Source organism: Myotis myotis, unplaced genomic scaffold (assembly GCF_014108235.1).
Source record: "Myotis myotis isolate mMyoMyo1 unplaced genomic scaffold, mMyoMyo1.p scaffold_m19_p_11, whole genome shotgun sequence".
NCBI classification, from domain to species: Eukaryota; Metazoa; Chordata; class Mammalia; order Chiroptera; family Vespertilionidae; genus Myotis; species Myotis myotis.
The window spans coordinates 44,489,369-44,515,560 of NW_023416315.1; the positions used below are offsets into that span (position 1 = coordinate 44,489,369).

Genomic DNA, 26,192 nt, shown 5'->3' on the forward strand with positions numbered 1-26,192 from the left:
ACGATAAAACGGGGATGTTGTGGGATTGCAAGGAAAGACAAGGGTGTTTAATAAAGTGTACCATCACTTTAGGCATATTTAATCCACTAATCCTTTTAGATACAGCTAAACTATACATATTTCCCTACATTCTTTTATACACAAATATAGCAAATCTTTTCACCTTCCATTCACTGAAAGATTCCAAGTATCGATAACATGGGGAAGTACTTGGAAGAGCACCTCCCAAATTAGAACAATTTCGGCTCTTAAATTGCAATGTTTGTTATCCCAATTTGTTTTATAATAAGTAGCAAAATTAGAGAGTGAACCTTTAAAAGTAGTATATTCACACTGGTTTTATGTAATTCATCAAAAGATCAGAAATACATTTCCAATGGAGAAATGCTTCAATATATATCTTCTCTGACTATATAGTTGTTGTTGTTTTTATTGAAAAGTAGGAGTTAACCAACCTGTTGTGAAAATGAAGTGTTGTGTCTCTAGAAAATCAAGCAAACCACTCAGAAAACTGCTGTCTGTGTAATGCATTTCAATATGGAGTGGGGTGAGGTGAAACACCATTGATTAATTTGACAGAAATGTACACAACAGCATGATCATCATATTAAGTACCTGCTCAAATTTGACTCTGTCCTAGGAATTAATCATATCTGAAAACGTGAAACTTAAGATATTAGGAAGTCAGTTGCAAATAGACTTAATTATATCACATGATGTAGATTGTGGGTTATAATGTAATTAAAAATTGAGAGATTGCTTTGAGAAAGAAACAAAAATAACGTTTTCCCTTTTAACTTAAATAAAATTCAACATTAAAAGGTCAATATATATATTTTTGACTTTTATAAAGAAGTAAGTTCTGTAAAATCAGTGGCTGAGGTGGCAAATTCAGCAGGCCGGATCATGTCAAGGCTTAGGCCACCGATTCTCAGAGGAGGGGTCGGGTGGGGAGAAGGGTGAATCAAAATCTCCAGGCCACACATGCAGCCAGATTTTGTAAGTCCTGATAAACACCCACCCTGGTCCACCACTCTCTGTTCAGAAATAGCTTTAACCTTGATTAGCCCTTACTTATTGGTGCTATATGTAAAAAAAAAAAAAAAAAAAAAAAAAAAAAAGGTTTAAAATGACCTTATTTAACCCTGACCAAAGTCAAAAGACTGAAAGAGGTAAACACAGGTAAACACATACTATTCCTAATACTTTTGTTAAGTATTTTATAGTCATGTAGTTTGTCTTTTTCTTTTCTTTTTTTAAATCACAGTAAAACATCTAGATATGCTTATCCTTTTCCACTATTTTATAAGTTAATCATTCTAGGACAGTTATGCTTACCTAAAGAATTTATGATTTTTTCATTTTTAATTAAACATTATACAGATAAGTAAATGTTAATGTGAATTTATTAAACTTTCAAACATCTGAAAGGATATAAGGATCATAAAAAATGGAGTAGGACAAATGTCAAATATAAATAATTAGATCAAAGTTTTGTCATTATTATTATTATGTGTCTGTGTTACCAAATTCCAGGCTTCAACATTAATTTAAATTATTTGTTTTATAAAATGAAATAAGTCTTTCCTGATTTTGTGGTTTAAAATCCAGATTGAATGTCTTTCTTCCCCATGGAATCAATTTTGACCCTCTTTTAACTGATTTTACCTACAACCTTTTATTTGTCAGGATTAGTCTCTATGCTAGTGAAATGGATACATTTCTAAATTTGCTTATCCTGTTAAGTTTTGACAAATATAAACTTGCTCTCCTACTCTAAGTAAGTAGAGCTAGAGAAAGAATAAATATTTTGAGCCATTTAAAATATATATTAATGAAAATGGCATCACCATTTAAGGTATTTAAACTGATTGTTTGTGATATGTCAATAGGATAATTCATTAGTCCTGTTCTGCCAAAGTGGCATGAATTCCTCTGCAGAATGAATGTCTATAGAGAATAATCCACAGAAGACAGACAAGCCTCTTGTCATTTGTAGCCTTAATCCATTGCCCGGAGCGTGAAAGGTGCTCAGGATAACAAGTGTGGGAATCAGTAAAATCAACATTATTTTTGGATTTTATTTTCTTAACAATACTGACTTATCAATAGGCTGTTGGAAACTGACAAATACAATATGGATCTGTTTGATGAATCAATCCAGCTAGGGAAGTAGAAAGAGAATCCCTCATCCCCCTCCCCCATTTTCCTCCCTTTAAATCCTCTTCATTTTCTTCCTCCTACTCCACCACCTACAAAGACGAGAGAGAGAGAGAGAGAGAGAGAGAGAGAGAGAGAGAGAGAGAGAGAGAGAGAGAGGAGAGAAGAGAGAGAAAGAAAGAGGGGGGGATGCTCTTTATTGGTCTGTAGACATTAACTAATAAAAGCTGTATGTCAAAGCTCAGACCATTTTTTTTATGAGGCTACTAAACCACTTTCAATGCCTGTTTATGTATTAAATTGTGAGACCCACCCTCTTCCTTCAGCTGAGACATTTTTGTATTATTGAAGGAGAGTTCTCTCTCCTGTTTCAAGTGTGTATGTGGTGTGGCTTAGAGGGTGGGGAGAGTGCAGGGCAGATAGAGTTGGGGAGTGAAGTGTAAAGAAGGAAACGTCTGCCTATTAACCTTTAGATATCACACTCCACAAAATCTTATAAGAATATCAGCTTTGGGGGAAAATTAAAAGAAAAAAAATGGAAGAAGAAAGTTAAACACCTCAGACAGTATTCCTATTTAGGAAAGAACTAATGATGTTGTATGACCGCCGGAATACATTCACGTGTCCGCAGAAAATGTAGGAACCCTTATCAGCTCATGAAGACACGGAAATATCCTCTCTCTGTCGGTCCTTGATACTCAGCAGGGACTTTGGTGAACTTTGTCATCTTCCTCTGCCCTTTAAACCAAAACTCTGGAAGTGGCTTTAATTAATGAGATGTGATGCATTAAAAATGTTAGCCAGAGCATTCCAGAAGCTGGAAAACCCTAGCTCTTTTTAAATTCTGAGTATCCTTTTGAGAATACCCTGTTGTAATTTATAATTCTCGGTGGACCTATATTTGTCTTGAACTGATTGTTGAAATGGGCTTTACTAGGAATTTCTTTGCTGAGATTGCAGTGGGGCGGGGAAGGGTGGCTGAGCCAAGTGTGCTTGTAGGGAGGAGGGAAGGCTCTCTAACGAGGCTTTAAAACCTTCCCTAGTTAAAGTTATGTTGATGAAAGCGTATGCAGATACACACATGTGCATATGCGAATCTCTCTATATACATATACATTCACGCGGATAATGCGCAAGTTCAGCAGTCTTATCTCAGGAGCATGAGTTACACATTATGTAGGTAGCTGAATTCCGATTTTTAAAATCAAAATTGCACCTAACATGGCTATAAAACAACGCTTGCCTCTGCAAGTAAATTTATGGCTACATGCCTTTCACAGGCACGCTGGAGGGTTCTGCTCCCGGCTCTAATCTCTAGGAGATGTTTTTTGCATGTGTTGTGTGACAGGAGGGAAGGGGAGTGGGTTGAGCTCGCCTGCTCTCCCATTGTCAGCCAGTCTAGTGAGTGCTGGGGAGACCTGTCTGTGGGATCTTGTGTCATCTCTCCCTACATGTGTACAGGAAAAGTCCGCGCTGCTCACGGACGGTCTCTCTCTCTCTCTCTCTCTCTCTCTCTCTCTCTCTCTCTCTCTCTCTCTCTCTCTCTCTCTCTCTCTCTCGTTTCCCTTTCATTCTGCTTCCCCGGTGCCGAATGAAGCAGGGAGCAGGATTAGAGTCTGCCACCGGCTATCAGAGGAGCCTAGATAAAAGGAACTGCTTCTTAAGCGCCACTGCAGCAGCCCTGGTTAATTTTTTTTTTCTTTCCTTTCCACACAACAGTTGTGCCTCATTATCCGGTGCCTGGCTCGGATTTTTTTTTTTTTTTTTTTTTTTTTTTTTTTTTTTTGTGGAGGTTTTGAAGTTTCTTCAGTGACTGTTACAGAAGAAGAGGTGTTAGTGTTGCGGTGAAGTCTTGCTTGTCTGCTTTTATGAATGAAACTGACCTAGGTCACCTGTTACCTCCAGTTTTCAGATTGTTTGAACTTCTCTGGCCGCACAATACAGGAGGGAAGCCTGAAGCAGCACACGGACCCACTGCGCCTGCAGCATGGGCTGGCTCACCAGGATCGCCTGTCTTTTCTGGGGAGTGTTACTTACAGCCAGAGCCAACTATCAGAATGGGAAGAACAATGTGCCAAGGCTGAAATTATCCTACAAAGGTAAATCTTTATTCTTTTTTCTTTTATTTGGCTAGCTGTGTGATACCCTCTCAGTCACCCCCCTCCCTTTTTATTCCTTGAACTCCCTCCCAACCCAAACCATAAAACCTTTAGTTTAACCTGGGGAACCTATATGGCTGGGTGCGTCTTTCTGAGATGATTTAAGCACTTTAAAAAAAATAGATAAATAAAAGCATGCCTTCTGTTTGAGATGACAATTTAAATGCAAACAAAGAACATTTAATCACATTTGCAGAGAGGAGCTGAATGCCTGGGAAATGCTGATCTGTCTGTGTGATCATGTGTTTTGTTAATTTTTCTGACCCTACTTCTTTTTAAATATCTTTAACACTACTATTGAAAAAAATGGTCCCTTCTTAGATATGCATGCCTCATCTATAAGAATTGTTATGACAAATTGTGTTGTCTTAGTTTTAGACACTAAATGGTTAATCATCATCATGAATATTCAGTTTGTTCAAATCTGACAATCAGATGCTTAACATAAGCAGTAGATCGTGGTTTGCCAAGAGAATATAAACTGGAGAGAACAGACTAGTTTTTCCACAGTGTGTTATGATTGTACAAAAGACTGTGTATTTGGCTAATTGGGGTAAAGCCAGAGTCTTTGAAATATAATGTTATTTAATTCCATACGTACTTCAGTAAGAAATGAAGACACACTACTTCCTACTTGTAGAACTAGTGTGAACTTCTTTTGTAAAAAAAAAAAAAGTATAAATCTAAGAAAGAATAAAAAGCTTTATTTCATGGTTGCTAATACTTTATTTGGTTCTAGTTTCATGTGCATGCATGTTTGTTAATGATGGTTTTAAAAGAAAAATAGTTGTTCTATATTTGTTTAGATAAATTTGTATAATAATGCTAAGTTGGATTCCAAAATAATAAATATAACTTGCAATGGAAGGAAATACTTATATAACTGAGGTATTATCAAAGTGGAGTTTCAGATTAAACTGTTTGAACTCAAGTAGTTTTACTCCCTAAGGTGTTGCTTTCTTATGATTCTCAGATTTCTAGAATAGGGGGTGGGGCAGTGAGAAGCTTCAATTATATTCTGTGTTCAGCCTATAATGGGAAGCAAATTTACTGAATCCCTCTTGCAGAGATGTCTATATACTGTACATTGCTCTTATGCCAGCAACCAGAGTCTTTAATTTTCACATGAGGGGGATGATCTCTCTGAATGCCCGGGTGTGAATGAGGACCACAAATAGGAAAAGAGGGTGTATTTTTCACACTTTGGATTAGAAAATTAGACACCTATTAAATGTGTTTATTTGGACTTAATACTTGTTAGATAAAATACACTTACTTGGAAAATATATTTGTTTTTGGCATAACATTTTCTTTATTAAAATGTGAATGCATTTTAAACATGAGCAAGCAATTGCAATTGACTCATCTGAGATATTAAAAACATATAGACTCCATTAAATATTTAATTAATCTCTATTGTGTCTCTGTTTAGTAGCTGTCTTTAAATTGTTAGGTATAGTATATGATATTATGGCATCTATGTTGGCATCAGTTTTTGCTCTCTATTTTCACTCTTTGAGAGGATGTCATCAATTAATTCTCAGGTTGATGGTCCACTTTATGTAAGTTTATATTCCTTATAAGTAAGTTTTGCATGCAACTACTTCTTGAAGAAGTGAATGGCTATAGATTAATAATTTTAAAATAAGTTTGAAACATGAAATACATTAAAAAGATCTTACAATCACAGTTACTTGTCTAAGTGCTAAATAAATTGTAAAATAAATAAGAATTAAAGTTATATTTATTTATTTTGCAAGAATCTTATTTACCTGGTAGCATATTGCTCTCCATTTTAAAAAGGTAGCATTTAATTAGAATAACCTTTGTTATGCACACATGCTTTAAACTTGTCTGATGAAGTTAGCTGTATGTATTGACAAGGTGTATGTATTTGACACTATCTTTTAAGCTCTTTTTAGCAATGGCATCCATTATAATTATTGTGCTTTCCTTTAACTAAAAAACTACCCTACAGCTACATAAAAATTCCATTGATATACCTAGAATTTGGCAATTTGGTAAAAGTAAGCTGTAAAATGAACAACAGTAAGAAGAATAAAAGCAATGGCCCAAGCAATTTTTCTTGTCATTTTATTGGTCTGTCATTACCTTTCTTTCTCTCCATGTACACTTGTTTTGCCAAAGTAAAAGTCTGGTAGCCAATTATAAATACTTTGTTTCTAAACTAAACTAGACATTTTTTTTTTTAGCTGCTTCTTTTTCCTCCTTAATTAGATGTCAAACATAGTTAAAACATCCACTGCATTGCCCTTAAAAATATTCCAGCATGGTTTTTGAAGAGTTAAATCCCTGCCAACTCTAATTTCCCATGTCACTGTTTTCAAAGATCCACCATTAACTCTCTCATTGCTCAGGTTGCCAAGACAAAGTTTTAGGCAATCACTGTGCTTGCTTTCTGGTAGGAGATAAAAGAGATTTGATATGTTAAGTGAGAAAGAAAAAGAAGAACAAGAAGGCAGCTTTTGCAGTGGATGTACATAGATATCTAATAAGGTACCTCTTTACTTTCTAGGAAAAAGGAATTGAATAGAGGTTCGAGGGCCATCTGGAGAAGTGATAATATTAGAAAAATGGGATATGCTGGCTTTTCCTCTGAACCAATCTGATTTAGAATCCTTGTGGGGGAAGCAAATGTGAGAACTCTGTAAATCTCAGCAGTCACTTACAAATTATCTTCAAGAAACATTCACCCAGAGATACTTTTGCTTCCTTAAAGATATGTAATAGAGCTAAATGTCAAAGTGCTTCTTTTTCTAAATGGTGCATAACAGTTTATTTCTCCTACACAACTAGTCAAATTTCACTTTTCTCATGAAATACAAGAATATCATGTAATCTTCCCTTTGGAATGTGTGGTACAATGAAGACTTCAGAAAAAGCTATGGAAATCACAAGGAAATAAATTAGGTTTGGGGTTTTAAACAAATGACAAATGTTCCATCACTCAGTGTAATGAGCTTTTCCAGGACATTGTGTGCTTCAGTTTTAGTAGAAATCAAAGACACATGCAAGTCTCAATGTGATGGTGATCATGTGGATCCAAAGGTTAAATCAGTGTCTTTAACATTACCTTTGCAGGGAAGACTTAGTAAATAATACTTAAATAGATGGTAGACATTTTAGTGGCTTTCTTTTCATACTTTGTAAAGCTACTTATACCAGAGTCAAGTAGTTTCTTTAAGAATAAAGTTATCAGTTAAATCAAAATTATCGTACATATGTGTCTGATACTAGAAGATAATATTAAGTTAAAAATTATGAAGTAAAATTTGCAGAAGAATTTTTATTTGCCATTGCTCATGTATTATGATCACTTTAAAATGTAATTAATATGAATGATTTATTTTATTATTTCTTGCAGTTGATGACTTTTCAGAGATTCTTTTTACTTATACTGAAGCACAACACACATTCACATATATATGAATATATAAATATGGATATATAAATATATATAAATAATAAAGCTTTATATTTATATTTAATAGTTGATAAAAACCAACCCTGGCAATCTACTGGTTATGGCTTATAATAAATTAATTTTTGATCTAAAATAGTATTCATATTTTAAATTTTATATATATGATCTTTTGAATCCCATGAAAAGTTTTCATGGATATCTCAAGTATTTACATAAGAGCGTAGAATGAAGTTAGTAAAAATTTCCTCACAGGTAAAGTGACATGAGTAGGAGGATGCATATATGTCATGTATCTGAGTATGCAAAGCAGAGTTCATTCTTGTATTATTATTTATTAATTAATGTATTATTTTGCATATGAACAACTGGCAAACCTATTTTCGCCTTGCCCTGTGTATCCTGGCAAAATAATATAAAAGTAAAACAAAACAAAAATGCTCCAGCACACATCTGGTGATGCAGTGGTGGTCAGGGTCAGTGAGGGATAGTGAAAGTCTCCAGTTTGTGGCTTCCCTGTGTAAAGCTGCCAACCAAATTGGCCTTTGAAATAATAATTTATACAGTGGACTTTAGCAAGTAGGAAAATAACAGAGACAACAAAACCATCCTGTTTAGGTCTCTAACCAACCAACTTTTGATAATGATATTCAGTCATCACTAACTTAAGTAAACCTGAAAATGGAAAAGGTAATTTTTCCAACGCTAACTTTTGTATATTGCTATTTCTCTTTATATAAATTATTTCCAAGACTCCACTTCTGTTAGCAATATAAAATACCTGGGTGCTTATGAGCTAAATAGATGTGTAGGTCTGTAATAACTAATTTCTCTTTGTTTTCTTATTTTTAATATTACACAGAAATCACACAACATAAGTAACAAATATTTTGTGATTTTTGGTCAATTATATTTAAATTCCATATTGAACAATTAGTATAACTGAAACCTTTCAGGAAAAAAATTAATTATAATTATAATTATAATTAATTAAAATTAATTAATTAATTAATTAATTAATTAATATAATATGTTCCTGGTATTAAAGTTAAACTGTCAGTTGCAGAGCATAACCTATGTAAGCCTAGTGTGCATATACAACTGTATTTCAGATGTGTGCTCTAACTTATAAAGTTATCATGAACTATAAGTAAGCCAGAAGAAATTTTGTGGTAAAGTTCTTATTTAAATTTTTCTCATTCAAACTTCAGTGGCACATCTAAACATCACAGTTGCATCTCAGAACATCACACCTTTACATCTTTTGAAAAATTTTGAAATCTCGTCAGGACCATTTTAAACAGCATTTATGCTTGATTTTTTTCTAAAATATCCCAGAGAGACCAGCACTAAACAAATTTTTGATCTACCATTATCTAACATTCACTTACAAAATCGTGCTATATCATGGAGAATTACATTTTCATTGATTAAAACATTGCACTTATCAAAACATTATGGACAAACCTATGATTCATTAATGCAGGTAAAGTTGTAGGTAAATTCTCCAAAACCCATGACATTATCTAGGTTTAGTGCATGTACTGAATGCTTATTTTTAAAAGACCAGCAGCTGTAAACATAAATTAGAACAAGTATGAGTCTTGGGATGGATTTTACACCTCATGACCTCTTAGGTGCTTTTTAAAGGCGTTGTCATGATTTGCAGTACTATGCTTCCGCTAATAGGTGGCACTAGCAATTTGTGACAGCTCTTTCATTCCTGTGGCAATGGGCAGACTGCTAGGATAAATACACAGAGTAACGTTTGTAGACCAAGCTTGGAAACACTGGTATAAGTTTTCTAGTAGAAGTAACATGTGCAAAACGTAAGCATTAGTTAAAATAAAATTGTGTAAATATTTTACATGCTCTTTGCATACCTTTATTGGTACAGTTTGACCCTGAAAAAGTGAATGACTACAATAAATAAATACATACATACATACATACATACATACATATTTTTAATTATATTAGACTTTACATGTGAAATTAATTATAAAATATAACACAAAATAACAGGTGAAATAGTAGTACTAAACAATCAGAATGCTGGAGGGACAGTTTCATGTGTATGAAATATATATTAAAAAGGTCATATAGCCCTAACTGGTTTGGCTCAGTGAATAGAGCATCGGCCTGCGGATGGAAGGGTCCCAGGTTCGATTCTGGTCAAGGGCATGTGCCTTGGTTGTGGGCACATCCCCAGTAGGGGCTGTGCAGGAGGCAGCTGATCGATGTTTCTTTCTTTTTTTTAAAATATATTTTATTGATTTTTTTACAGAGAGGAAGGGAGAGAGATAGAGAGTTAGAAACATCGATGAGAGAGAAACATCGATCAGCTGCCTCCTGCACATCTCCCACTGGGGATGTGCCCGCAACCCAGGTACATGCCCTTGACCGGAATCGAACCTGGGACCTTTCAGTCCACAAGCCGACGCTCTATCCACTGAGCCAAACCGGTTTTGGCAATGTTTCTAACTCTTTATCCCTCTCCCTTCCTCTCTGTAAAAAATCAATATTAATATTAAAAAATTGCTTGTCAACTATAATTTAAAATATATATATATAATCTTTTTCTTAAGCCTGAGTCATTGAGTGTGCTTAAATAGGAATTAGGCAGCATGCGTATGGCATGTGATTGCCATTGTTTATAATTGGAGAGTGGCTATTTGAGAAGGTAAAATAATGTTTAGAAAAATTACATTTGATATATTTTTAAAAGAATAACACCTTTTGGTCTGTAGGTTGTTTTAAATTATTTTTATAATTAAATATACAGAAGGTCAATAAATTCTATCTGACACAAATGTCCCCAGTGGATGTTCCTTCTACTGCCAAGACATAAACATCAGTAACAGTAAGGAATTCGTACACCATTTCTAAACAGTAACAGAGCTGGACTCTATCAAACCCAGGATAAGAAAATATACAATGTATACTTGAATTAGGGAATAAAGATAAGAAACAATAAAATTATGTTGATAAATGTGAACAATGAATTGGCTTTAGTATTTTCTACAAGCTTTGAGTAAAACTTAAAGGGACCACAAATTTAGGGAGTCTTGTCAGCTCCTGAATGAGTCATTAAACCTGCATTTCCAGGTTTCCTTTGCTTAGAGAGACCTGGCGTGGGAAACAATGTTGAACAAACTTTACAGTAACTTCATTTGCTGCTGTAATCATAAACCTGTCTTGAGAAAAAAAATATAACACCACAAACTTGAGTCTTCATCCTCAAACTAAATGAAGCTTAGTTCTATTGAATACATCACATTGCATCTTTAGTTTGTAAGCCTACTTACGTGGATCATCTTTGTTGTGCCAGATTGGAAGGTTCTCAGGGGGCAGATCTGCATTGTTTTTCATCATTACATTCTCGATGGCTAGACAAAGTCACTCATTATTGAATGAATTTGGGCTTTATTTGACACACCTTGTTTTTAAACGCATAATATACCTGATTATAAGTGAGTATAAAAAGAATGCAAATTCAAAATATGAAATGCATTATAAGGGAATTGTAGGGGAAATAAACTCAGTGTTAGATGCTAGAGGAGGATATGAGGGAGACATTTTGGAGTGAACAAAGGGCCTGAGAGCAGAGGTATCTCCACAGACAATGAATCAAGCCTATTCCAGAAAGGATCTGAATCAGAAAGTATCTGGGTCATCTTTGTTTGCCCACAAGTAAGAGATGGAGAAAATATAAGAATACAAACCTCTTGAAAGACTCTAGGAACCAGGTTGAGGAATGATTTCCTTATTTTGGATGAATACCCTTATTACTCTGTCTCAGGACACACAGCCAGGAAAGAAAGTGAGCGAGACTACTCTAAAACCAAATCGTTTCTAACGATAAAATTTCTCATCATCAGTCTCATTGATTCTGAGCCTTTGTGAAAAAACAAATCTCTCCTACCAAACAAAGTGGAAAGCACAGTCATTTAAGACCTTAAATTGACTAGAATTCATTGTCCACACTTTGGGGAGAAAACTGGCTTTGCTCTATGACAACTGGTTAAGGTTTAGTATTGCAGAACCTTCCATGGAACCCCTTACCCTTGATTCCACTTAGGGATAGCAGCACTTGCACATTTCCCCTTGCTTTTCGTTTCCAAGCCAGCCTCTTCTTCCCTTGGTTTTGTGCTCTATATTCAGGGAACACCACCCTCTTCCATTCTCAGCTCTTACTTCCAAGAACCCACTGGCCCAGGAGAGTTGACTTGATAGAAAATAGCCACAGGAATCTTTGCTGAAGTGTGAATATTCAAAATACATTTTGAGTTCTTTGTCCAAGATCCCAATCTCATATAATTAAGAGGATGGGGGCGCATAAAAGGCTAATTTCCTTAGTGCACTTATAGGCCTATAATTGATTGTAGAATATGAATTAATTTGCAATGCTTAATTTTAGATTATTATAAAATATGTTAGTCTTGTGACAAAGTAGAAGTATTAATAGGACAAGAGTGCTGTTATGTACAAATTGTAACTATTAAAATGTATTTAAAAAATTAAGCTGTAGTCTCAACCCTTAAGGAATATATTTGAGGAAAGCTAAAACAAAGTGATTTATACCTGAGGTCAAATTCAAACTAAACTATCTAAGTAGTGGTGAATCATCATATGTGTTAGAAATTTTAATTTTTTATCTTTAAATTTTAAGTGTAAGAGAATAATACACACTATTGTGATAATTTTATACAAATTGGTTTAAATTAATCTAGGTTTTCCTCAGCTGTATGAATTTCAATTATTTATAAATTTTTATTATAATTAATAAGTATTTTAACTTGTATTCTATATCTAAGTCACACATACAACACACAAACTTACATAAGCCATGTTACGGATTTCTTCATGAACAAGAAGATTCTTGCATAATAAAGTGACTATAGTAGGATGTCTGAGGGCAGCCTCTCACATCTACCTAAAGACTTCAGAAGGCTTTTGAAAATAGGGCACAAGGAAGGTGAACTCTAAAAGACAAGAAAAATGTGAGAAGGCAGAAATAGAGTGGTAATTACCACTATCAAAAACTATTTCCTTGTGATTTGTTTTTCTTTTTAGGAAAACAATACATTTCTATATAGTTTACATAGTGATACAACTATATACTTTTTCTTTTTTAAAATATATTTTTATTGATTTCAGAGAGGAAGGGAGAGGCAGAGAGGGATAGAAACATCAATCATGAGAGAGAACCCATCAGCTGTCTCCTGTAGGCCCCACACTAGGGATCAAGCCTGCACCCCGGGCATGTGCCCTGACCGGGTTAGAACCCTGACCTCCTGGTTCACAGGTTGACACTCAACCACGGAGCCACGCTGGCTGGCCATAGCTATATAATTTTTCTGTATTCAGATGCAACATTGAAATAAATCTGTCCTTTGACTAGGGGAAATGAAAACTGCAGCATATCAGAATAGTGGACACAATGATCCTTTAGGCTTATCCATCTCTCCTTTGGATTTATCTGTAAACTATATTGGCCAGACTTCTTGTTAACCAATGGAAAAAAGGAAAGAAAGCTGAGTTTGGTTATCCAAGGTAGAAAAGACTGTGACTGTAGTTCCTTGAGATTATAAAATATATTAGCCTGTTTTCTTGTTTTCCGAGCTAATTCCTATTTTTTGGCTTTACCTTGTTATTTCTTTAACGAACCCACCGATAAGTGACGGAGAAAGCAATTGCTATTTTATAAATTATGTTTATTTTTAACATAAAGATACCTATGTCAGCTACAGAATGAGAATATATATTAAAATGTCTTAACTATGTATTCTTGTTATTTACCACATGTCTTTAAAATCAAAGCTACATATTGCATATATTTTAATTCACTTAGCACTTTGTTATCATTCAGGATGTTTCTCTGGCTCACTTAAGAATAAATTGCTTTCAGAATAAACAGGCTACTAAAATCTTGCAACATTTTATAATATATTAGATAAGTTGTAGATTTGTGGTATTTTCAACACAAAGTGAAAAATATAACTTCTAGAACTTAGTCATAACAGTGCAATCACTTGTACTTGCAGACTTTTATATACTAGATAAAGAACAATATAAATCTATGTGGTTATATGCAGTTCATATGTGTGTATAACAAATATAAAAATAACTTACATTCAAGTTATTATTTTTCTAAATTATATTATGTTTAATTGGGAATTATAGAAAGTAGAATGCCAATCACTAAAGCATAGGATTGAATTGAAATGTCTTGAAGAGAGGTTCTCTCTCTCTACTTGATGCCAGATCTTGAGTGATCCAGGGTTGTATGTGGTCTTCTGTCCTTTAATGGTTGACCTTCCCTCAGCATCTTCTACTGTACAGCGCTGCTGCATAGCTGAGTCCTCTGCTCTTTCTTAGGCAATGGACTTTAGGAGTTATCAAGGTGCTCATTTCAGTAGCCCTTCTATTGAGCCTTCTTAGCATCTTGGCTTCAAGCCATAGTGCATAGTGTCATTGCCTCCACAGAAGTGTACACAATGTTGAGCAAGTCACAAATCTCCCGATACAAAATAGCCTTCCATCGTTCCAGATTTGAAATACATAATTTTTTATTTAACTAATCCTAGCCACCCTCCCCCACAACTCCCTATTCTCACCCCATCTTTTCTCTGGAAATACAGTTTGAACTCATTCTTCTTGTCTTAGCTAAATAAATCTCATTTAAGTTTCTCTTTTTGAAAACAAAATCCTATTTATTATTCTCTTGGGGTATGGAAAAAGTTTCTAGGGCTCAAAAATTAAAAGCCCTTCTGGCTCTTTTGGGAAGAGGTTGGAAACTTTTTGTTTTCAGCAGATCAATCTACCAAAGAACAAGCAAAATGACTTTTCTTTAAAGAATGGTAATCTTACCACTTTAAAATTACACTAAATTGCCCTCTTATATACACTTACCCTAGTGATCTAAACTAGACATCATCCCTGATACACAGAGTATGGTTCTTACAATCAGTCCAAATGTCTCAGCTTTACATCTATAAATTATGTTGATTAAAGGACAAATTAGCATCCTTGACCCTTGAGATGTGGAAATGTTGCCCACATAATGACTAGGAAGGGAAGAGTAGTGGAAGGCTAACAGCACTGGAAATTATGTGCTCATGTTACCCAGCGATCTCTTCTCCGTTTGCCCATGCCCCTACCAGGTGCAACAAAGTCCGCGGACCAGATACTAAGGCATGTATCTTGCATGTGTCTCTTCCACATGTCAAAAGCCATAGAATATCTACACTTGGATCTCTCACAGGGAACTTCAACTCTACTTATTCAAAACTATACTCACTGTCCTTTCTACAAACTTCTTTCTCCCCCTTATTCAAGTGTTAGGGAATGTTGTCATTTTGTCCCTGTTGTCCAGGTCACTAGCATCATTGCCTCTTCCATTGATGGTCTACCTTACATCTAGCTAGATGTCCTGTGGAGTCCACCTCTTGAGTTTATCTCTCAACTATGTCTTAGTCTTTCCTCCAGGCTAAGTCAGGCATTTATCATTACTTGCCCTACTATGGCAACAGCCATCTATAATTATTCTCTTTTTTTTTTCTTCATTACTGTCTACAGTTCTCTCTGAAATTCAAATGAAACTACTCCTTTTTTGAAATTCTTACTAATTAAAGTACAAACTCCTTAGTTCAACCTATAAAAATGAATGATCTGAAGGAGTCTAGGGCACAGAGGAAACTATTTGGAGGTCCTGCAGTTATTCAGATATGAGAAAATTAATGCCTGGATAAGGATCATAATAGAAACAAGAAAGAAAGGCTGGAGATGAAACACATTGACCATATAGAAAAAGCAGGTTTGATAAATGATTGTGTCCAGGAAGGATCTGAAGAATTGGAGAACAGGTTTTTAATGTGGGCTACTAGGAGTGTGCTACAACAGCTCATAGTACCTGGAAAGTGAAACTCTTTTCACCTCGCAGTACCAACAGTGCCCCGACACAGTCATCCTTTCTCTACATCCCACCTGAGAACTTTCCTGCCTGGATGAACATCCTCCTACCCTTTTAGTTGCTTACTGATGCTATTCTCTCTAACAACCATTGACTTGAGTATCTCCTTTGCAAAGCTTTCGAAGGGGCAGAGAGGTATAAACCATAATATGGCAACTGTCCTGTAGAAACTTACCATTTGGAAGGAGAGAAGACATAAGTTGTCAACTTTTTGACACTGCACCTGTTCTTTATTCATCTTATATTCTTAGTCAAGTACAGAGTCTTGTGCATGATAGGGTTTCATCAAACACTTTTTGAGAGAAGTGCTTGAAGGAAGAAATGAGGAGGTGGCAGATAATTGTTTCCAGGTGAGAGGGCTAAGGCACCGAAGTGAGAACACGCAGACACCAGTTTAATTTTTTAAAATAGAGTAGTGAAATATTTGATGGGCAGAAAAATAATTTAAGGTGAAAAAAAGAGTTTAGATATAGATAATTGGTAGGACATTTTGAAAGAGAGGTTACAGCATTCAAACTTTAGATTTGAATAGATGACAAAACTTTTTAAAGTTTATAAATGAGTGGTATGTGCAAAGCAATGCTTAGGAATCCAGAAATCTGGTTGTTGGCCTTCAGTGCTGAGTTACTGACTCATCACCTGAGATACTGAATGAGATTCTGAAACAAATGCTTATGGTTCAGTTTGGACCTCACATAACGGCCCGTTCTCTTGGGGCACAAAGACTACATGGGCATGTAGCTTATGCTTGTCTACTGTTACATAGGGCGATGCATTTTCACATGTCCAGAAAAATGCAAGCCATATTTAAGTAAAACTGCAGATATCTATGCTTCTGTATAAAATTTTAAAATCCAACAATCAGATGTAATTTAGGATACAGCTCTCTACCTGAAAATAGTTGATATTACATACTACTTCCTTCATATGTGCTTAGGTTTATGGCAGGGTGTACACTGAGGACTTCTGAGGACTAGAACACAGATTTAACTTTACCACAATGCCTCTATTTGAGCAAAGCAAGATTTCAAGGGTGACTTTGTTCTGTCTTGCTTTTTCAGCTCAATATACTATGTGTTCACTATTCTTTGATGGTCTTTCCCCCGCCCCGGGCTGGTGTGCAAAGATTCACTCCTTTGCACTGGATTCTAACAAGATAAAATTGGAAGCTGTGCTCAGAGCAATTACTCCTAAGACTTTCCCTCCCTGTTGGGCTCTCACACACTGGCCTGCAGCCATGGAATCTCTTACTTTCACTGTGTGTTCCTCATATTCAAGAGAGTCTCAGCCTTCTTTTGATTCCTAAGGTGCCTATTCAGAACGGAGTTAAGGTTCCCTTTGCACACTCACAGGGCAGACATCCTCTATCATTGGACCTCCTAATCCAGACAGCTTCTTGAGAAAGATTTCTAGCATAGCAACAAAACGAGACCAAGTGACTATAAAAACGTTTTTATCTTACATGCATAAAATCACTGAGAAACGCAGTCAGTGTCTGTTTTGCCCAATATTGAAACTAGATTCATACCTATCTGATTGGCTTTGCTCTTTAGCTGTCAAGTTAGAGAAAACTGTCTACTCTAGGACAGTATTTGTCTGCAACTATATAAACACCAGCACACTAATTTCAAGAGAATATGTTTAGTCTATTTTTAAGCAAGTGCCATATAAGGAAGTGAAATTAGTGATGCTGTAGTAATTTGTTTTTTAAGTACACCTCTCTGTCTATATTAACTGTACCACACAGAACACACACTATAGACCACGTTCTCTCAAATAGATTCTCCATTGTACATATTACACCATCTTTTTCAAACAATTTACTTTTCTTTATAGAGATAATGGCCTAATGTCTTTGATGTGCCCACCTAAAAAGCCAGATTTATTGACTTTTTATATTTCTAAAAGAACAAATTTTTAGCACAGCTGGTGTTGCTCAGTGGTTGAGCGTCTACCTATGACCGAGGAGGTCATAATTCGATTCCTGGTCAGGGCACATGCCTGAGTTTTGGACTCAATCCTCAGTGTGAGGCGTGCAGGAGGCAGCCAGTCAATAATTGTCTATCATCAATGATGTTTTTATCTTTCTTTCCCTCTTCCTTCCCCTCTGAAATCAATAAAAATATTTTTTAAAGAATAAAATGCTACATTATTGGAATGAGCAAAATGATAGCACATATATTCAATTAAAAATAAATACATTGCCCTAGCTGGTTTGGCTCAGTGGATAGAGGGTGAGCCTGCAGACTTAAGGGTCTCGTGTTTGATTTTGCTCAAGGGCACATGCCCAGGTTGCTGGCTCGATCCCCAGTAGGGGCTGTACAGGAGGCAGCCAATCAATGATTCTCTCTCATCATTGATATTTCAATCTCTCTCTCCCTCTCCCTTCATCTCTGAAATCAATAAATATATATATTTAAAAATAAATATATTGATAATATACATTATTATGTTAATTCAAGTACTTGCTTGTCAGTCTACTGAAATTTAATAGCTTTTTCTAATTTGCAACTAGAATAAAAATTTCATGAGGATAAAAGAATCTTGGCATGGTGAAGAAAGCATTGAATTGACTGAAATTTTCTAGGTGTAAGGATTTTGACATGTTATTAGCTTTATTAGCCTCAAGGTGCTCTTCTCTAATATAGGAGACTAGCTATTTATAGTAGCTGTTATCAGGGTAATGACAGTAGACATTTAAGGTGCCCAATCATTACTTAGTGCATATAAGATATTCATTACCTATGGATCACTTGAGGCAGATTCAAAATTGCATAGATTCTAGATTTCCATGTTTTGCTCATTTAGAGTAGGTATGCATGCATGAGCTCTCCAGCGATTCCCTGTATATATAATTTCAATACAAAGAAAACCACAATTGTATGTGTAGTGTGCTTCTTTCAAAACCTGTGATAGTGTGAATGTTTAAAATATGAATTTTGTCAATATCAACTAGTCTGTGAACATATGAGAAGGCTTTGTAAAAAGCTAATGTTGCAAGTCAACAATTGATGACAACTTGCTGAGTCTAACATAAGGCCGTTCAGTGAAGTTAAATGTGTTGATGCTGACCTATTGACACAATTTTAAGTGCAAGTTCAATGGAATATGTATAAGTGTATACAGAAAGCTAATGATGAGAGACCCAACTTTTGGGTCGCCTGGCTCTGAATACTCACGGCGCCAGGATGAGCAAGGAAGCACCTGCTTCTCTAGGAAAGGTTTGCTTGCATCTCACAGACTCTACGTTCCAATTTATGTTTTCAACACGAATCAAAGTCAGTCATTTACTGTTCAGTAAAACTAACCAGGAAATGACTATTTTATTTGCTCCTGTACTTACATCATATCCTTTCAAATGGTGTAATTGTTGCCTTGAATATTATTTTGTTCTGACTTTGTCCATGATGACACAACATCCTTTATTACAACTTAAAGAGTATTGAATCCACATAGGAATTAACACAATATCCCTATGTAATATGTTCTGAGTCTGAATTAAACTTTGTAGATATAAAGTTTGAGTTGTTCTGACCAATTCTGGGAACCACCTGTGATCACAAATAACCCATTTGCAGGAAAAAGGATATGCAGTCACTCAAGAAAATAAACTTGCAGCCTGAAGCTAGTAAATAGAATGGAGAGCATGTTGAGAGTAACTTAAAGGGGCTTTTGTTAAACAGAAGACACTTGGAAGCCAGACTGGGAAATCTAGACATCGTTAGAAAGGAGGTGACATTAACCACAGTCAGCTTTTAAAGGATTTTTCTGGAAGGAAGTATTCCTTTGAAAAACACTTTATGTACCAGCACGAATAAGTTTCTGAGGTCTTCTAGACAAAGATGAAGTTTATTTTATTGTAGCTTTAGCCATATTAAAATGCTCATAAACTATTTTACCTTATGCCAGACATGTGGAAGCAATCAGTATATGTAAATGACATGTGAAGGTGAGGTATAGTTTTAGCTTAAAAATGTAGACGGTCTGTAGTTATAAATGATAACCACATCACAAAGAGAAATGTGCCTTTCAATAGTAACTTAAATGTAAAAATAATCAGTGATGAATTCTTAAAAAAACTGCTAGGGTTTCTTTGGTAAAGTACAGTAACTGTAAAATATAGTGCTATCAGGTGCTGATACATTATTTTTAGAACACAATACTCAAAGGGAAATATTTTTTACCTTAAGTACTTGGTAAAATGTAAGTATTCATAGTTAGACATTGTTAACATCTGTCTATCTCTAAAACAATACTTTTGCCAAGGGTTATATTTTATCTTTCAATTTTTTATTGAGGTATAATTGACATACAGCATTATACTGGTTTAAGGTGTACAACAGAAAGATTCTATTTTTGATATATTGCAAAATGATCAGTATAATAAATCTAGTTAACATCTAGGTACAGAATTTTTTTCTTATGATAAGAGCTTTTAAGATTTACTCTTTTAGCAACTTTGAAATATGCAATAATAGTTATCATACTGTACATTACATCCTCATGATTTATTTATTTTATAACTGGAAGTTAGACTGGCTACAGTTATCCTTTATTAAAATAAATGGTTCCCTCCTTTTTTATTAGCATGAAATCAATTTGTTTTTTGCCTACAATATACTCTATTTATATATATGTGTGTATCTAAGTATATGTATGCTACATAACATTTCATAAATTTTGAACATATAAACCTGAATCAATCAAATTTCCTTGAAAAGGAAATAGATATAATAAAAATAAATGTTTTCCTTTCTTTAAATTCAAAACAGTGCTACTTTTAGTCTCAGTATGATGGTGCTATGTCTTTAAAATATTTCTACCATCTGCTATATGTGAAGCCGGATATTGAAATGACATGAATTCAAAGAAGTGTTACTAGACACACACACACACACACACGGGAAATAATAAAAGTAAAATAAAATAAATTATAGGTGAGTATTTAAGCATTATTGTATCTTTTCCATAGGAAAAAAATACAAGGTTATATTTTGTTATACTGAAATTAAATTTTTCTGTACACCCAATTTGCTCATAATAAAACAAACAAAACTCCACTCAGGTAACATATGTACTTGAGGAAACCAAGAAGTGAATCATTCTAATAAATATCTAAGTAAAATTCACCAATATTTAAAGAAAGAAATAGTCTCCAAACCTTGGCTGGGCATGCCACCTTCCATTCTAGGCATGTTCTGGGCCAGGGCCTCTGAGAAGCTAGCAGAGATAAATGACACAGTCCCTGTGCAGGAGGATCTTACTCTCCAGTGTCAGCCCAGACTAATCAGAGTTCAGCATATCATGGGAATAACTTTGTTAAAGAAAATATGGAAGTTTTCAAAAATAGAATTATTAATTTCACAGTCTGCTAGACAAATGCCAGTTGCCATTTGGAGTTTATTTCACACAGCAATCTTAGAGGGCTGTGAGGAGAAAGAGAGTGTTGGGGAAAAGAGAGTGTTGGGGAATCCATCCACTAGGATGTGTGTGTGTGTGTGTGTGTGTGTGTGTGTGGTGGTGGTTGTAATTTGGTTTATGTTTTAACTATAACTCTATTTGTTCTTGGCATATACTAGTATAGGGTGTCCTAAAAACATGTATACACACTTTGAATAATTATAAAGGCAATGATTATTAAAATACATTTCATTTACAAAATTGAGCTATCAGCTGTTAAAGTGTATATACATTTGGGGACACCCTGTATATTCACATTGAGCTATTGCTTATTTACATACTATTCTATTTCTAACCCAGAAAGATCTTTTAAAACTTTAAATTTATTTCAAATGGACAAAAATATACTAAGTATGACTATGCACCAATCATTATAATGATTATAATGATTTACTAGGAGTAGAAAAAAACATGTAGGAGTAATCCCTTTTCTCACCACATAGTGTTAGAGAAAGAATACCACCTGATGATAAAGCAAATTGGTCCATCATTTTAATGTAAAGCAAATGCTGGGAAGTTTATAGGTGACAATGATTTGTTAATTATACTATGGCATGCTATTGATCATGAGAAAAATATGTTTTACAGGGAGTTAAATTTAAGCTGGACTATGAGGATGAGAAAACTTTGTAAGAAAAAATGGAAAAGACCTTTCTTTTATAAGCACAGCCTGAAGACATTAGCATTAATTTGCTGTTTCTTAAATATATAAAAGTAAAATTAATGTAATCTGAAATGGAAAAGTGTGGCAGATAGTGAGGCAATGTAAGCAAATTCTAAAAATCTGAGTATTTCAGTGATCAATGATTCTTCATAATCTTTGCTCATTCTTCTAATAACTATTAATATGGTGTTCAAGGAGTACATTATAATTTATGGTGTATGGCATGCATTCTGCACCCAAGAAGGTCACATTGAGTGGTGAAGGTATTCAGGTATAGCAGAATATACATTATGGGACAAATGTACAAAATGTAATATATTCAAACAAAGAACTATGAGATTTTAAAAAATTAAAATATCACAGAGAATCAAGTGATCCTGTAAGTCCTTAGGTGAGATAAACATTAAAGGTGGGCATCAGAGAGCCTTTTGGCAGGCATAGAAGATCTGAAAGGAAGAATGGAAAATATTTTAGATGGTGGGAGTAAATAAATTACAAGCAGGAGAGAAGGTGTCAAGGGCATGTCATAAAATGTTTAGTATTTTAGTTTGCCTAAGCGTTTTTAAGAAAATCATATAACTTCAAAAACTGATTGAATAACCATGGGTAGTTGACTTCTCTGAGCACATAATGCATGCCACAAACAAGGTGACTGTTCCATATTTTACACTTTAGTTTCTAATGAAAATGCTTAAATAGCATAAACAAGTAATCATCAAAAATTTTAATTCATGTATTTGAGCACATTATAGGTTCATGGTACCAAGCCCAGAATCAGTCTGGTTAGAATCAATAAAGCATAGTACTTAAGAACATAGTTTTAGTAATCAGAGAGATCTGAGTGCAAATCTGGTACATTATCTGTGTGATCTTAGAAAACTCACTAAACTCAATTTTTATTCATAAAATAGGATAATAAAAATCTATCCTTTTGAATGGTTATGTAGATTACATGAGGCTTAGGAGGTGCCTTTTTAAAATTTATGATGGATGTTACACAAAATTTATGATGGATGGGACACAAAAGAAAGTGGTTGACATAATGAGTGTCCAGTAAGTATTAGACATTAATAGAAGATATAAGAATAGTTCTCAGTACTAAGTATCAAGGCAAGGGATAAAAGTGTAGGACAGGTAATAAGTGGAATGGAAAAGCAAAAGAGCCATTCTTCATAAAGGAGTGAGATGAGAGATGAGGATAGAAGAAAGGAAACAAGTAAGATAAGTCAAGAGTTGAGATAATGGTATGAGAGTTATGTAAATACACAGCTATATTTTGAGAAGAAAAGACAATTTGTTTGCTTGTATTTTCCCTTTATTGTATTAAGCATTGGGTTGACTAAATCATTCCGTTTATTTATTTTTTTAATTTCTTTATTGATTAAGGTATGACATATGTATCCTTCCCCCTCCCATTGTTCCCCCCCACCCCCTCGCTCATGCACTCACCACCCTGTTGTCTGTGTCCATTGGTTAGGCTTATATGCATGCATACAAGTCTTTGATTGATCTCTCCCCCTTACCCCTACCTTCCCTCTGAGGTTTGATGGTCTGATCGATGCTTCTCTGTCTCTGGATCTGTTTTTGTTCATCAGTTTATGTTGTTCATTATATTCCACAAATGAGTGAGATCATGTGATATTTATCTTTCTCTGACTGGCTTATTTCACTTAGCATAATGCTCTCCAGTTCCATCCATGCTGTTGCAAATGGTAAGAATTCATTTAGTGTGGCTACAGTTGATGATGTAGATATTAATTATTGTGTTTGACTTCCTATTATTTTTCCTGTCTCCTGAAAAGATTGGTAAGTAGTGACTAGACCAAGATATATCAAACCAGAGAGAGCTGAAAGAGCAAGCTGACTAGACAGTCACATAGTTATAGGAGTCATTGGATATAATGCTTTACCCAGAAGTTATGAAGATAGTAAAGGAATAGGAGTTAATCAGATCAGTAGGGTGGAATCAAGGAGAGCAAGTAGATACTGTGAGATGGATTGAGAAAGAGAAAACTTAACAATATATTAACACTATTTTTACAACTCTCATTTATTGAGACAGAAAATAACTCTAGCTTATAAAATTATATAAAGTGTTATAATGATATTGAATTGCAAAATAATGATAACTAAATGGGGGCATTTTCTGAATGTACTTTATAGAAAGTGAACATAGTAGAATATCATGCATAGAATACATAAAGACTTAGTTATTACTAAACAGTTACATTTTCTCACAATCTCATTACATTTTTCTTATTGTCGAAATTGTGCCTAACAATATGCTATCCCTTTTAGCTCAGGAGAAGAGCAGAAAGAAAAATTTACCTTACATCACAATAACGGCAGATGCTATAGCTACAATACTAAGATAATATTATATTATAATCATTTAGAAGAATAAAATACCTGTTCACACAGGTAACCTTTGTATAGGTTGTTATTATAATGGACCCTCTGATATGTAATGGATCAAAATGTGCTTATGCAGCATAAGAGCTCCGTACAGTAAAGGCTCCATATGCACGCCCTTTATTTCCCTCTTCCAATATCACAGTTCCAAAGGCATTCCACGGTACTATAGTTCTATGCTTTTAACTATTTTCACTTAAATGACTCAGACAGAAGAATAAGCTGTATGTGAGTGAACATATTCCATGTCCTTTCAACTTTTGAAGTAGCATTTTTTAACTTTTTCCTTGAGTATCTCTAATAATAGAAGACGATTCCAAAAAATATTTTCAGGAAACTTGAGCGCACCACTGAAGTAGTCCAATTTTATGGCTCAAGGCTACACATTATTATGCAATACTGAAAAAAGTCTCAAGGCTACACATTATCATGCAATACTGAAAGAAGGCTAAGATGGGGCCATTTTTTCCAGTTTCCAGAGTTAGCTATCTTCACGAGTGAAATTAAATGTTGCACATTCTACACGTCATGCACACTAATAGGAAAAAGGACTCCAGACTGAATTATCTAAATTACTTACTAAAGTAAATTAAAGTCATTGCTTTTAGTTCACAAACCAACATTGTCGGAGTGGCTAGGAAATGTAAGTGAATAGGGAATGCTAGGAATTGCTCCCTATCAGATCTCAAAATACTGTGAAATGCTTAAAGAAATACATAAACATTATTAAACACCACCCTTAAGTCTTAAATGTTAAGCTTAGGAAGAACAGCTGTTCACTTGGTTTACAAATACTGATTTTTCTACTGCTACCCTTAGGGGAAAATGTTCATTGTAAGCCACCATTCTAGACTATTTTGGGATTTAATCTGGCACCCAAGTGGTTGGCCATGCCATCTTTCATAAATGAATAAGCTCATATATCTTAGTAGATAATAAGTGTGTTTTTTTTCTTCTTGATAGGTAGACATCAAACTCATAGTGTGTTTTACATTAAATACAGGAAAAGAGAGCCATTTGTGGTAGAAATCCCAATAGAAAACATATTTACACCCCTCAGATCTTTATTCCAGTCTGGATAATATTTTTTTTTTTACTTTGCTGCCCCTTTTCTGAAAGTTCTTACTATTCCCACTAATTGGGACCTTTATTTAAATTGCTTCAACAATTTACAACATACCACAGAATAACCTCTTAATGTGCATTTTGTACCAAGATTTGTATCTACTTAAATATAAGAACTGCATCTAAATTCATTTAAAAATTCAAGGAAACAAGATATGGTATATGTTAAAAAAGGGAGCAACTAAATGGAAAGAATTTTTCTTAGATAATAATATTGAGAGTTTTACTTCAGAATTGCATATTTTGGCTGTCACAGATTTGCCATTTCCCATGCCAAATAAAGTGATGGGAGTGCTGTGAAAATTTAGTGCTTGTTAGTGTTGGTGAATCACTGTGGCCATAAATAAAAACTGCTATAAAACTTCAGAGCATTCTTTTGTGGGCAGGCAAGGTTCATGTAGAGTTTGCTCTTTGCCTACTTCCAGACATTTAGGATTCACGTGTTTAGCTTACAATAGTACATACATTCACCTGATGGGATGTTTACCAGATTTTTTATTTAAAAAAATGAACTTAATAAGTGAGAGTACTGCTGTAGGTTTCCAGTCTGAACATTTGTTAGCTATCATTTGAATAGCTAAAACCATCTATCTACGTTTCATGTCCTACCCTTAAGTCATCCAGATGACTCCAAAAGAAGGGAATGGAATTTGTTCTCAAGAAAATTCCACTTTTCAACCTGAGAACCAAATTCCCAAATAACACAGAATGATGATTACCAAACTTGCCTGTGTACCATCAAGTGGTGAATCCTCACGCCTCAAAAGCAAGGGGAAGCTGACACTCAGAATACTC

At 34.7% G+C, this 26,192-nt stretch overlaps 1 protein-coding gene across 2 annotated transcripts in view; it reads left to right on the top strand.

Annotated features, from left to right (window-relative positions):
* The first annotated feature begins 3,948 nt into the window (after positions 1–3,948).
* SEMA3A (semaphorin 3A) overlaps positions 3,949–26,192 on the top strand; it is a 190,834-nt gene continuing 168,590 nt past the window's right edge. For both annotated transcript variants that reach the window (XM_036328334.1, XM_036328335.1), the window contains exon 1: positions 3,949–4,259. In XM_036328334.1, coding sequence (XP_036184227.1) covers positions 4,148–4,259 — 112 coding nt within the window. In that variant the 5' untranslated portion in view covers positions 3,949–4,147. The remainder of the gene's footprint in view (positions 4,260–26,192) is intronic.